Source organism: Anolis sagrei, chromosome Y (genome assembly GCF_037176765.1).
Source record: "Anolis sagrei isolate rAnoSag1 chromosome Y, rAnoSag1.mat, whole genome shotgun sequence".
Lineage (NCBI taxonomy): Eukaryota > Metazoa > Chordata > Lepidosauria > Squamata > Dactyloidae > Anolis > Anolis sagrei.
This window is the reverse complement of record NC_090035.1, coordinates 28075672-28089712: the sequence shown is the minus strand read 5'-3', so window position 1 is coordinate 28089712 and position 14041 is coordinate 28075672. Positions and strand designations below refer to the sequence as shown.

General features: G+C 46.6%; 1 protein-coding gene across 1 annotated transcript; it reads left to right on the top strand.

Annotated features, from left to right (window-relative positions):
• Positions 1 to 5957: 5957 nt before the first annotated feature.
• Positions 5958 to 13833, top strand: LOC137095447 (protein rogdi homolog). The gene is made up of 7 exons (XM_067462125.1): positions 5958 to 6029; positions 7926 to 8021; positions 9746 to 9844; positions 11010 to 11123; positions 11355 to 11404; positions 12328 to 12454; positions 13730 to 13833. The coding sequence occupies exons 1-7, from the start codon at positions 5973 to 5975 to the stop codon at positions 13769 to 13771; spliced, it is 585 nt and encodes a 194-aa protein (XP_067318226.1). The 5' UTR covers positions 5958 to 5972; the 3' UTR covers positions 13772 to 13833.
• Positions 13834 to 14041: the final 208 nt, after the last annotated feature.

The window sequence follows — 14041 nt, the reverse complement described above, 5'->3', positions numbered from 1 at the left end:
GAAAATTGTGGGCTGAAGCCATTTTGACTGCCACGCATGTTATAAATGGGACATGGTGTTCATGTGTAAATGAAACACCATTTTGTATGTTATACAAAAGAAAGCCAAACCTGAAATATTTGAGAATTTTTGGAAGCTATGCCAATGTCCTAATTCCTAGTCAGTTGCGAAGAAAGGGGCAAAGGAAGTGGCAGAGATTAAGGTTCATTGGATATGAAGAAAAGACCAAAGGATACAGATTCTATGCAGGTTTCAATAAAGTGGTAATATCTAGGAATGCTAATTTTGAAAAACATGCAGGTTGGGAGCATATTCACCAAAATAATGAAGTGTTTGTTGATCATTACAGGAAAGCTTCAAAAGAATCGGAACACAATGACAATGACAAGCTTGTACATTGGGAGTACAATGTACAAGCTTCCCCCCCCCCCTCGGAAGATGGCCCCCATCTGAAAGAAAAAGAGAGAAACATGAGACACAATATCAAGGTTTAGGCTTTAGGGGGAAGGCGGAGTGGAACTTCTTTGCAAAGCGCGGAGCGTTGACATGTTCATGTAACACCCACTCCGGATGGATGGCCTTAGAGGACCACTGAACCAAGTAATACAACTTCCCCCGTGTCCGCTTAGAGTCCAAAATGTCTTTGATCTCAAAACGAGTGTGGGCCCCCACCATGATGGGGACCGGCTGGGAATCAGCCTCAGACCATTTAGGAGAGGGGCATGCGGGCTTCAGCAAGCTCACGTGGAAGACCGGGTGGACCCTCCTCCAGGTGTGGGGTAGTTCCAGCCGCACTGTGACCGGGTTGACGACTTCCTGGACGGGGAAGGGCCCTATATACAAAGCGGACAGTTTACGGGACAGTTGAGTGGATCTCAAATACTTGGTGGACAAGTAGACTAGATCTCCCACTTTGAGCTGGGGCTGCAGCGATCTCTTTTTGTCAGCGAACTTTTTATAGTCCATCTTGGCCTTGTCTAAAGTCTCTCTAACCACAGGCCAAGCCGCTGTAATCGACTTCCCCCATTCATCCGGTGAAGTCTCTCCTGGCCCTAGGGGTGTTAGGCCAGGGAACGGGGGAAAGTCCCTACCCCCCACAATTTTAAAAGGTGAAGATCCTGTGGACGCATGTTCGCTATTGTTGTAACTGTACTCAGTGAAGTCCAACAGGGAAGCCCCGTTGTCTTGTTGATAAGTGGAATAGCATCTTAGGAACTGCTGCAGTGTTTTCTGGACTCTCTCGGTGGCCCCGTCAGTCTCTGGGTGGAAAGCTGTACTTAGTGCCCGCTCAGTCCCCAGCATGGACAGAAAGGACTTCCAAAATCTGGAGGTGAACTGTGTGCCCCTGTCGGTTATAATCCTGCGTGGGCAGCCGTGTAACCAGAACACGTGGTGAAGGAACAGCTTCGCTAACTCTGTGGCCGAGGGAAGCCGTTTCAGGGCCACGAAGTGGGCCTGTTTGGAAAACAGATCAATTACAGTCCAGATAGTATTATATCCATGGCTGTCTGGCAGTTCCACTACAAAGTCCATGGCAATTTCTGACCAGAGCTGTGTGGGGTTGGCCACTGGTTGCAACAGCCCCGTGGGCTTTCCCACCTTCTGCTTGTTTTTTGCGCAGGTTGGACATTCCCGAGTGTAGTCTTTTACGTCCTTGCGCATAGCGGGCCACCAGAACTGGCGGGCCAACAGCTTGAGGGTCTTTGTGAACCCAAAGTGGCCCGCTAGTAGTGAGTCATGGCCCCCCTTAATTATGTCCTTTCGCATGGTAGCTGGCACATAGTATTTGGCCCCATAAGACCAGAGCCCCCCCACTTGGGTCAGGTCCCCTTTGTGCCCTTGTAACCACTCATCCTTTTCCGCCGCTTCCCTCAACCTCTGTAACAATTCAGCTGGCTGGCCGGGAGGTGGCGGTTTGTCTTTGAGTTTGGCCCGGGTCTGGACTACCAATCCCATCTGTTGTTGGTTAAAGATCGTTCCTGCCTCCGTGGGGGATGAATAGTCTGCCTCCGGCATGCGCGAGAGGGCGTCTGCCACCTGGTTCATCTTTCCCGGGATGAACTTGAGGCGGAAATTGAACCGCTGAAAGAACTGGACCCATCTGAGATGCTTGGCGTTAAGTCTCTGTGGGGTTTGTAGGGCCTGTAGGTTTTTGTGGTCTGTCCACACCTCAAAAGGAATTTGGGTGCCTTCAAGGAAATGCCGCCAGTGGGCCAGTGCTGCTCGCACCGCGAAGGATTCCTTTTCCCAGACATGCCAGCGCTTTTCAGTCTCTGAGAATTTTTTTGATAAATAAGCGCATGGCTTGAGTCGGCCCTCATCGTCAGCTTGTAAGAGCACCACCCCGTAAGCTGCCTCCGAGGCATCACATTGCACTACAAAAGGCTTGGCTGGCTGGACATGTGTTAGGATGGGCTGGCTTGTGAATTTCGCTTTCAGGACCTCAAAAACCTTCTGGCACTCAGGTGTCCATTCCAGTCTAGCCCCCGGGGTTTTTGCCCTTTTTGTTTCCCCCTTCCCTTTCGTTTTTAACAACTCAGTAAGGGGCAGCGCCACCTCGGCGAAGTCTTTAATGAATTGCCGGTAAAAGTTGGCAAATCCCAGGAATCCTTGCAGCTCCTTCCGGGTGTGGGGAGGTTCCCATGCTAGCACATCCTGTATCTTAGTTGGGTCCATGGCCAGCCCCTCTGTGGATATGCGGAAGCCCAGATAAGTGAGTTCGGTTTGGTGAAACTCACACTTAGAGAGCTTAACAAAAAGCTGGTTCTCCCTCAGGATTTGGAGCACCTTTTGTGTTGTTTTTATGTGCTGATCCAAGGAGTCCGAGTATATCAATAAATCATCCAGGTGAATCAGCAGTCCATCATACAGCATCTCCCGGAAAATGTCATTAATGAATTGTTGGAACACCTTCGGGGCTCCTTTTAAACCAAAGGGAGTCACGGCCCACTGGAACTGCCCATAACAACAATTAAAGGCCGTCTTCCAACAGTCTTCATCCCTCACCCTCAGGCGGTAAAACGCCTCCCTGATGTCCAATTTTGTAAAGATTTTGGCTTTGCCCAGTTGGGCCAAAATGTCTGACATGAGGGGGAGGGGGTACTGGTTGGCGGTGCATATGGCGTTTAGCCCCCTATAGTCCACACACAGCCTCAACGATCCGTCGGCCTTAGGCCTAAAAAGCACTGGGGCCGCCACCGGCGAAGTGGATGGCACTATAAATCCCCTTTCCAGGTTTTTATCCAGGAATTCCCTCAAGGCCTTTCTCTCCGGCTCAGACATGACGTAGAGCTTTGGGCTGGGCAATTTGACATTCGGCTCAAATTCTATGGCACAGTCTGTTTTTCTATGCGGGGGTAGCTGATCACATTTTGTCTCGCTAAAAACGTCTGACCACTCCTGGTATACCTCTGGGAGGCACAATTCAGGTTCCTCTGGAGTCGCCTCTGCCTGCGCCCCTTGTATTTGTGTAGGGGGAGGGGTCTGGCTGAGCCCCGCAGGCCTATACTCTCCATCCGCGAAGGTAAACACTCCCTCGGCCCAGTTGATTTGAGGGTTTTGCCATTTCAGCCATGGGATTCCTAGTATGACCGGCTGATGGGCCATGGGGGATATCACAAACTGCAGGGACTCCCTGTGGGTCCCCATCTCCAGGTGTAAATAGTCTGTTTTTTCCCTTACTGGGGCCCCGTGTGCTGCTGTCCCATCCAACTGGGAAAAAATGACTGGCGTCTTTAATGCCTGGGGCTCAACTCCCAATTTGGCTGGCAGGGAGGGGGTGATTAGGCACCTGGTGCACCCGCAATCTAGCATGGCTTCAGTTTTTATTCTCAGTCCAGATTTGGGGTTGGCCAGAGTCACAGTCATTTTAAGCACATCACAATTTACTTTCTTTAACTCACCGCCTGACGTCTTCACGATCTTCCTGTTGGCGGTGCCTCTTACAGGAGATCTTGCCCGTTTCCCGCCAGGTAGGAATCTCTGTCTGCGTCCTCCAGGTCCGCCTCCTCCTCTGCAGGAAGCTTGTGCGGGGCCAAAGCGGTTTCCACCGCCGTGGAGGCTTTCCCCTTCGTGGATTTGGTTCCTGGCGCTGGCCTCGCGGGAGGTGTCTTGTCAGGCTTGGGAGCGTTGGGAGGGTTGCGTCCTCTTGGGCATTCCGCCGCTCTGTGCCCCTCCAGGCCGCACGCGAAGCAGGGACCCCTCCTCCCTTTCCTCTCGCGGCTGGCTGACCTTCCTCTGGGCGAGGGGCGTCGCGACCCTCCCTGCGGGCCTGCTGCGGGGTGCCGGGTTCGCCCTCTCTCTCTCACTCTGCGTGGCATCTGCTCCTGGTCACACTCGACCCTCCCCGCCAGCACAATCCACTCCTCGAGTGTGGTTGGGTTGCTCCGGTGCAGTGACCATTCCAACACATCGGAGCGCAAGCCCGCTCGGAAGTATTCGAGCTTGGTGGCTTCCGACCAGTCTCTAATCCTGCCTGCAATGGCTTTGAACTCCAAGGCATATTCAGAGACAGTCTTGTTGCCCTGGTAGATTTTTTTAAGCTGTCCTTTCGCCTTCTCCTCCGCCAAGGGATCCTGAAATCTCTCCCGGAGCGCTCCCAAGAAGTCATCTAGTCTCCTCAACTCAGGCGCCCGGGTATCATACATTTGCATGAGCCAATCGGCCGCAGCGTCCTTCAAATTGGCCCCCACTGCATGGATCATCGCTCCCTCTGAGGGGAAGGATTCACCATAGTCCTCCATAAAATGTCTCATGTTTGTGATGAAATAGGAGAGCTGCTTGGGGTCTCCGTTGAACTTTACGCGCAGCTCTCCTCTCCCAGGGCCTCCATGTAGTTGGCTTCTCCCCGCCCATCCCGAGGTGAATGCCGAGGCCCCGGGGGGGTGGAGCGGCTCTCCCTCCATGGCGAACGCCACTCTCCCCGAAGGCCGATACCCACGCCCCATACCTTGTGGATTAGAGCGTCGCTGCCCTCTCTCTTCTAACGTGGTTCTCCACGACGTTGCTATCTCCTTTCTCATCTCATCCAGTTGGAATGAAAAAGTTTGCAGCATTCTCTCCATCGCATCCACTTTCTCCCCGAAGTGTTGCGCCGGCAGTGCCGATGCGCTGCTGAGGGGCGAGGGTTCCCTGCGAGGTTCTTGCAGTCCCAACATGGGTAGCTTGCGTCTCACAGTTATATCCTTCCTGGAAGGCATCTGCGTGGAAGTCAGGGAGTCCCTCCAGTCTTCAGGCACTGCTGGGCCCTCTCCTTCTATCTCCACGTCTCCTTCCTGGGACGATCCCTCGTCCTCGATCCTCTCGGCCTCCAGCCCCTGGAAAGGGGAAGCTCCGATGCTTCCCTCGGCTCCCATCAGGATCTCTCCTTCCTGGAACATGCTCTTTCCCCGGATGGTTGTAGTCCTCACAGGTTGAGCAAGAAGTTGTGAGTTCTCTCTTTATGTCAGGTACCGCTGGGTCTTAGAATGAAACACACACTCACAAGTACAGATCCTGGAATTGCGGTTTATTCAGCCCATACAGTACAACAGCAAAGAGAGAACTGAGGTTTCCCGCCAGGATTCTCCCAATCCCCCTCCTGGCCTCGCTCCCCCCTTTCCTATCTTGCTGCTTGTCCCACTCAAGTCTTTCCCACTTTCCCAGACCTCTTTCTCACTCTCCATTCCAATCTTTCCATCCAACATTCTGCCGAGGGGAGAGGGATTGGGGGGTTTTGGGACCCAGGGCTCCCGTGGACCTGCCTGTCTGTCTTCCTGCTCTCCTTCCTCTTCGGAGCCAACAGCAGAGCAGCTGCCTGGGAAAGATTGCAACATGAGAAAGACTGGGGTGCAAAAGGGATTTTGCACCCAGACTTGCTCATGTTGCAATCTTCCTCAGGGAGCTGCTCTGTTGTTGGCTCCGAAGAGGAAGGAGAGCAGGAAGACAGCCGCAGTGGGAGCCCTAAAACCCTCAGTCCCTCTCCCCTTGGCAGAATGTTGGCTGATTTGAAGTGGAAGAGGGGAGAGGGAGAAGCAGGACATGCCTGCTGGGTAATGTAGTCTCTCTTTTTCCCTCCAAGGCAGCTCCTGTTCCTTCAAGGAGGCTGGCCCCTGCTCAGATTCTGTGTGTCCTGTAGGAGGGAGAGAGGAAGAGGAGGAGGAAGGGTGGACACCACTGCCTTTCCAAGGGCAGAAGCAACCTTGGAGGCAAAACGGAGATTTGGCTTGGCTCCTCCTTTCTCTCTCCCTCTCTGTCTCTGCAAACATCCTTTTCCCAGAGAAAAACAGCCTTGAAGGTGAGCAGAGGGAAGAGCCATCCAGTTACACCTCCTGCCACTTAGAAACACACAATCAAAGCACCCCCAACAGATGGCTCTGCATAAAAAAGCCCAGAGTAGGAAGGAGACTCCACCATGCTCCAAGGCAGCATATTTCATTACTGAACAGCTTGGTTCCCCTCTTTTCTCTCCTGTCTTTTGAGGAAAAGTTGGAGCCCCTTTGTGTCTCTTTAGGGTTCCCAGAGGGGGAGACTGGGGATTGCCATGCTGTATTTATTAATATTGTTATTACATTTATTATTTTACTCTGTTATTATTACATTATTTTATTCTATTGTTATTACATTTATTATTCTACATTATTATTATTATTATTATTATTATTATTATTATTACTACATTTATTGTTTTAATCTATTATTGTTATTATTACATTCATTATTCTACCCTTACTATTATTGTTATTACATTTATTATTTTAATCTTCCATTGTTATTATTACATTCATTATTTTACTCTATTTATTATTACTGGAAGGATATGTACTAGTAAGCACATCTACATTGAAGAAGGTTAGAATAATGATTTATTTATTATTACTGGAAGGATATGTACTAGTAAGCACATCTACATTGAAGAAGGTTAGAATAATGATTTAATCAGAGTTAGACAGTTTTAAATTACAGTTTTATGTAAATATTCAAAAACATTTAAACTGCTGATGCCTCAATTAATGTAATTTTATTTTTATTTTTGAAATTTGCCAGTAACTGCTGCATTTCCCACTCTTGGCTTATATTCGAGTCAATAAGTTTTCCGAATTTTTAAGGGTAAAATTAAGTGCCTCGGCTTATATTCGGGTCAGCTTATACTAGAGTATATATATACAGTACATTACAATTCATAACAGTAGCAAAATTACCATTATGAAGTAGCAACGAAAATATGGTTGGGGGTCACCACAACATGAGGAACTTAATTTAGGGGTCACAGCATTAGAAAGGTTGAGAACCACTGACCTATGGGATTGTATGAGCAATGTCTTCTAAAGCTTAGAATGCAGATCAGTGAGGCATTAACTTTAAATACCTACACAGTGTTCTTCCTCCATTTCTAATATTTATTGCTGCAGATGTGCAGATTTAGCCAACATTCATGTGATTGCTCAACTAAGATTTTTTTTTCTGGGTTGGCCGTAATCCCTCTTGTATCCCTTGTACAATTTAAAAATCTGAAAACCAAAATCAGCATCCTGATTCAGTATCAAAAATTAACTTCACCTGATGGTCACATGAGACAATGTATGCATTTTTTTCCTACTAGTTAAAAATTCAATAAAATGCAACTGTGGCTGCAGGAACAAAATAAACTGTAATTAATATAATTAATATAAAGTGCTAAGATGAAATAATAGCTAAGTCCTCGGGTATAATAATTAAAGATTCCTAATTTGCTGTTTAAGAAGCAGAGGAATGGGAGCTCCTGACCCTAAAGATATTCTTCCTTTCTGTTGTTTTTTCTGTGAAAATCACCCCTCTAAAAATGCTGATCAGATTAGAGGGAAATAACATTAATGGCTGTTTTCTACCCAGAGCAACTAGCAGCAAATCTGCATGTGTATATTCAATATATTGCCAATTTTGATTCAACATGTTGTTTGCTTGTCTAGATTCAGGATGCAAGGAATCACGTCAACCAAGCAATCTATCTGCTCACCAATAGAAGCACCGATTACCAATTCAAAACTGGGTCTGAGGTCATCAAGGTGAGCCAGGGGCCTGGTTTTCCAAGAATGGCACAAAATGGGGCCTGACTTTGCTTCCATGGCAATAACAGCTTTTCTGGCCAAGGAAGCTTCTGCCTTGAGCTTGATGGGACTGAGCCTTTTGCATTTAAAGAAACACTAGTGACAGGGTTTGGATGACTGCTTGGGGGCATGGAGTTGTGCTGCTGAACTAGACAGTACTGGATTTGATGGGACTGCTGGGCTGAGATATAACCCTCGCAGGGATGGGTCTTGGAGGTACTGTTTTGCAGTGGCTCCGGTCATTCCTGGAGGGTCGATCTCAGAAGGTGTTGTTGGGGGACACCTGTTCAACCCCACAACCATTGTCTTGTGGGGTTCCTCAGGGCTCAATATTGTCTCCCATGTTGTTTAACATCTACATGAAGCCGCTGGGGGAGATCATCCGGAGTTTCGGGGTACGGTGTCATCTGTACGCGGATGATGTCCAACTCTGTCACTCCTTTCCACCTGCTTCTAAGGAGGCTGTCCAGGTCCTGAACCGGTGCCTGGCCGCTGTGATGGTCTGGATGAGGGAGAACAAATTGAAATTGAATCCAGACAAGACAGAGGTACTCCTGGTCAGTCGCAAGGCCGAACAGGGCATAGGGTTACAGGCTGTGTTGGATGGGGCCGCACTCCCCCTGAAGATGCAGGTTCACAGCTTGGGTGTGACCCTGGACTCATCGCTGAGCCTGGAACCTCAGGTTTCGGTGGTGACCAGGGGAGCATTTGCACAGCTAAAGCTTGTGCGCCAGCTGCGCCCATACCTTGGGAAGTCTGACTTGGCCACGGTAGTCCACACTCTGGTTACATCCCGTTTAGACTACTGCAAAGCTCTCTATGTGGGGTTGCCTTTGAAGACAGCTCGGAAGCTCCAACTAGTCCAACGCTCGGCAGCCATGATTTTAACAGGAGCGGAGCGCAGGGAGCATACAACCCCCCTGTTGCGCCAACTTCACTGGCTACCGATCTGCTACCGGGCTGAATTCAAAGTGCTGGCGTTGGCCTTTAAAGCCCTAAACGGTTCCGGCCCAAGCTACCTATCTGACCGCATCTCTGCCTATGAACTCACCAGGAGTTTGAGATCTTCTGGGGAGACCCTGCTCTCGATCCCGCCTGCTTCTCAAGCTCGGCTGGCGGGGACGAGAGATAGGGCCTTCTCGGTGGTGGCTCCTCGGCTGTGGAACGCCCTTCCTACGGACATTAGACTAGCACCATCTCTAATGGTATTCCGCAGAAAGGTGAAGACCTGGATGTTTGTGCAGGCGTTTGAGTAATTTAGTGCAATCTGGTAATGGAACATAGGAATGGAACAATGGACGACGAATCTGGACTACACTTGGATGATGAGAAGATTGGGTACGGTTGTTTTTTGTAATAATTGTGCATTGTAATTGCTTATTGGTAATTTATGGATAATGTGTTAAGTCAATTGTTATATGTTGTATGGAACCACTGCTGTTTCTACTGTTTTTACTGTTTGCGAACCGCTGTGAGTCGCCTTCGGGCTTGAGATACAGCGGTATATAAGCAAAGTAAATAAAATAAAAAAATAAATAAATAAAGGTACAGGGGCCCAAAATGGCTGCAGTCTTTCCGCAGTGATAATGGACTGCCACTGAGATTGTCTATACATATCTGACTGAGTCGCTATAACATATTATGTTCCTATGTCTTACATGATCATCTTCTTTCCATGGCAGCTAATAGATGCAGTGATGCTGCAACTGACCAGAGCTCGAAACCGACTCACCACACCGGCTACTTTGACACTGCCAGAAATTGCTTTGAGCAGCCTCACGGTAACTTATCACCACTTATACTTAGGCACCAGATAGGCCTGCCCCATATACAAAGTGCTTCGGGCATCTGGGTTTGTACAGACGTCAGCCAGAAGATGCCAGCCGCATTTAAAACAGACAGGCCTCTGCGGCTTTTTATGTGTAATTTGGAACTAGTTACTTAATAATAATAATAATAATAATAATAATAATAATAATATATTTATATTCTGCCCTTCTCACCCCGAAGGGGACTCAAGGTGGATCACAGCACACATACACGACAACATTCAATGTTGCTTTGTATAGGCAATACACAGACAGAACAGAAGGAGGTGCCATGGAAGGTTGGACTTAAGTCCAGGAGGTGCTGTTGCTCTGTCCTCTATGACGAAGAGCTGTCAGGACTTCCTCCTTCCTCTTGGTTGCCCAACATTTTCTGATCTTCTTTCTTTATGGCGTCGTAAAACACTTCCTCGCTTTTAGCGGTACCTAATTTCTCTTTTTGAATTGCATAGCTGAACAATAAGTTAGGCTGATAGTTGGCAGCTCATGCAAACCCAGATCTTTGAACTTGAAACATTTTGGTTGATAGATCTTATAATTGCTGCTGACTTACCAGCTGTACTAACCCTCCAGCTTGTGTTTGCTTGGGACTGTGCTTGGTCTTCATGTTCTGATTGGATAAAACTGTGTGATTTAGGGCTGCTTTGTCCCAAAGACAAAAACAGATACAGCATAATTGCTGGGTCATTTCTAGATTCCTATCCTTTGTTGCCTTGGTTTATTGAAGGGCCATGACCTTAATGACACTGTTTATTGTTATTTATTACTTGCTTTCTTACAATATTCATGGTTTAAATCAGGCATGGACAAACTTGTTTTCCCCCCCCTCCCCCCCAGTTTGTGTTTTGGACTTCAACTCCCACAATTCCTAACAGCCTCAGGCTCTTTCCTTTTGTGGCTGAGGGAGAAAATCAGGCTGTTAGGAATTGTGGGAAGGGGCCTGAGGCTGTTAGGAATTGAAGTGCAAAACACCCAGAAGGAAGGCCCAAGTTAGCTCATGCCTGATTTAAACTATATAATTGGGTCTATATTGTGAATGTATATGATTAGAAGCCTTCTGTGGATGGTTAAACCTACAAATGAAACTATAAATAATGGTATATCTTCCCTCTCTGTGCAGAAGATGTTCACTCCTGGTCTGCCTCCAGACATCCTGGTGAATTTCTCCATCAACTTGAACAAAATCTGCTTGACAGTCTATCAGTTACATGCCTTGCAGCCCAGTTCCACAAAGGTATTGGTGGCCTCACCGACAGTCTCTTCTGAAAACTAGATTAATACAAAACACGTCAGGTTCTCCCTAAGGGGACCATCTCTTGCCACTAGAAGAGAGGTTGGCATTCATTCCAACTCCCAAGTGAAGAGCAAACCTTGTCGGTCTTGCATCTGATGGTTGTAAACAATGCTAAGAACTGTATTATCTTATTTGAAATGTTACAAGTTGTAATCTTTCATTCCCTTTCAGAACTTTCGGCCTGCTGGAGGGTCCATTCTCCATAACCCAGGGGCCATGTTGTAAGTACCATTCTGGCAATTGGTGAGGGAGAGACAGGTAAGAAATAAAATTATTACTATTATTGTTGTTGTTGTTGTTGTTAATAATTTTTGTGTGTGTCAGAATCGACTTGAGAAACCACAAGTTACTTCTGGTATGAGAGAATTGGCCATCTGCAAGGACATTGCCCAGAGGATTCCTGAATGTTTTGATGTTTTATCATGCTTGTGGCAGACTTCTCTCATGTCTCCGCGTGGGGAGCTGGAGCTGACAGAGGGAGCTCATCCATGTTCTCCCCAGATTCAAAATTCCAACCTGACAGTCATCATAATGATAGGACTGCGGGGAGCTGCAAATCTGGTTTTATTGTGAGCTTCTTTAAGTCTCTTTTTTGGAGAGATAAAGCAGGGCAATAATAATAATAATAATAATAATAATAATAATAATAATAATGTTGTCGAAGGCTTTCATGGCCAGGATCACTGGGTTGCTGTGAGTTTTCCGGACTGTATGGCCATCTTCCAGCATGTGTTTCGTTCACATCTATGGCAGGCATTTTCAAGGATTGTGAGATATGTTGGAACTTGGCAAGTGAGGTTTATATTACTGTGGAATGTTCACACTTGCCTCAAACAGACAAGAGTTTTTTCTCTCACCAAGGACATTATTACACAGGTATATAAACCTCACATGGCTAGTTTCCAACAAACCTCACAACATCTATGACAGGTTGCCTGTCATAGATGTGGGCAAAACGTCAGGAGAGAATGCTTCTGGAACATTGCCATACAGCCCGGAAAACTCACAGCAAGCCAGTAATAATACTGCTTGACACACATTGGGGTGCCTCAAATGTTAGTCTTTTTTCTGGGAATATTTGACCCCACAACAACAAGAAGAATAAAAACCACATCATCAAAATATCCATCTCATTTCTTTCCAGTGAATACAACAACCAAAGATATGAAGTCAACCATGTTCATAAGGTGGAGTGTGTCGTACCTTGGTTAAACGATGCCCTCGTTTTCTTCACGGTATCATTGCAGCTCTGCCAGCAGCTAAAGGACAAGGTGAGGTGGTAGAAAAGGTGTTTTTGGCAGAAAATGAATGTTTTGGGGGGAGGCTGTGGCTATTGAAAGTGTAATTGACTTGCCAAGGTGATACATTTGAGGAAGTACATATGTTTGGGTTTTATATTTATTGCTAAAGGACAACTATGAGTAAGTTAAACAAACCAAGAGTTTAACTTGGGGTATATATATCAGGGCCCTCTGGTGGCACAGTGGGTTAAACCGCTGAGCTGCTGAACTTGCTGACCAAAAGGTTGGGGATTCGAATCAGGGGAGCGAGGTGAGCTCCCTCTGTTAGGTCCAGCTTCTGTCAACCTAGCAGTTAAAAAACATGCAAATGTGAGTAGATCAATAGATACCCCTTATTGATCTACTCACAGAAGGTAGGTAGGTAATGGTGTTCCATGCAGTTATGCTGGCCACATGACCTTGGAGGTGTCTACAGACAACACCAGCTCTTTGGCTTAGAAATTGAGATGAGCACCACTCCCCACAGATTCAACTAGATTTAATGTCAGGGGAAACGTTTATTTACCATTACCTTTTAAAAAGATGACTATGAGTAAGACCTGGAGTTTATGAAACTTGTATATCTCCTGCCGAGGATGAGGCAAAGGTCCTGTTTAGTCCAGTTGCCCATGCAAAGCCCACAAACCGCTTCCCTCAATACATTGAACTGGGTGACAATAACATAGGTGCGGACAACCCCCCTGTTGCAGCAGCTTCAGGGGGTGCTGAGGTTTTTGCTCTGAATAGGTATTTAATCAATTTTAACATTTTTAACTGTTTAATATCATTAATATTTAATTTAATTTTAGTGTTTATATATTTTGAGGTTTTAAAGTGTATTGCATTAGTTTTATTGTGAGGTGCTTTGAGTCTCTTTTTTTAGAGAGAAAAAGTGGACTCCTACTAATAGTAAATAATAATAATAGATATTTAGAAGCACAATTGCTTCTTATGCTGAGGGTTATAATCACCATCCGATCTTTAATGGTTGATTTATCTGTACCTACAGTAAATACCTTTGAATGAACACAAACAAGACAAGATTATGCTTTGGCATTCCTGTCCCTGTGAAGCAGGCCTTTTCATTCTGTAGTCATCAGCTGTTTAGATCTTGAACTCCCAGAATCATTGATCAAACTAGTTAGGGCCTTTGGGAGCTGGAGGACCACATGACAAAGCATCCTGTTTATTAAAGAGTCTTCATAGAGGATTCCAAATGAATGACTTTAGTTCTGCTTCTGATCAAATCCTGTTCTTTTTTTCCAGATCTCTGTATTTTCTGGCTTCTGGAACTACAAGTTGTACTAATCCTTCTTTCAAACGTGGTCCAAATTGTAGTTTCCATTCCAATCACTCTCTTCTGAGGAGGAGATTGTAGAAGCTGTGTATTGTGGGATCCCTGCACTCCTGGTCGCCGTGGAGTGTTGGCCTCCTTGTGCGTCGTATATATGTAATTATTTATTAGCACTTTAGGGGCACAAGATATTTCTTTCCAAGGGCAATGAGGTTAGGGGTGACACTAAGCCTTTAAAACAGTCCCGTTTGTGGGAGTGACTGTGGAAGGAGGCTCAGACTTCT

What these genes read in the sequence shown, in the direction of transcription:
- LOC137095447 (XM_067462125.1), top strand. Translation starts at nt 5,973, where the DNA reads ATGTTGGCTGATTTGAAGTGGAAGAGGGGAGAGGGAGAAGCAGGACAT. An exon ending in TGCAGCCCAGTTCCACAAAG is followed by an intron (nt 11,124 to 11,354) that starts GTATTGGTGGCC and finishes ATTCCCTTTCAG; the next exon opens with AACTTTCGGCCTGCTGGAGG. An exon ending in GCCAGCAGCTAAAGGACAAG is followed by an intron (nt 12,455 to 13,729) that starts GTGAGGTGGTAG and finishes CTTTTTTTCCAG; the next exon opens with ATCTCTGTATTTTCTGGCTT.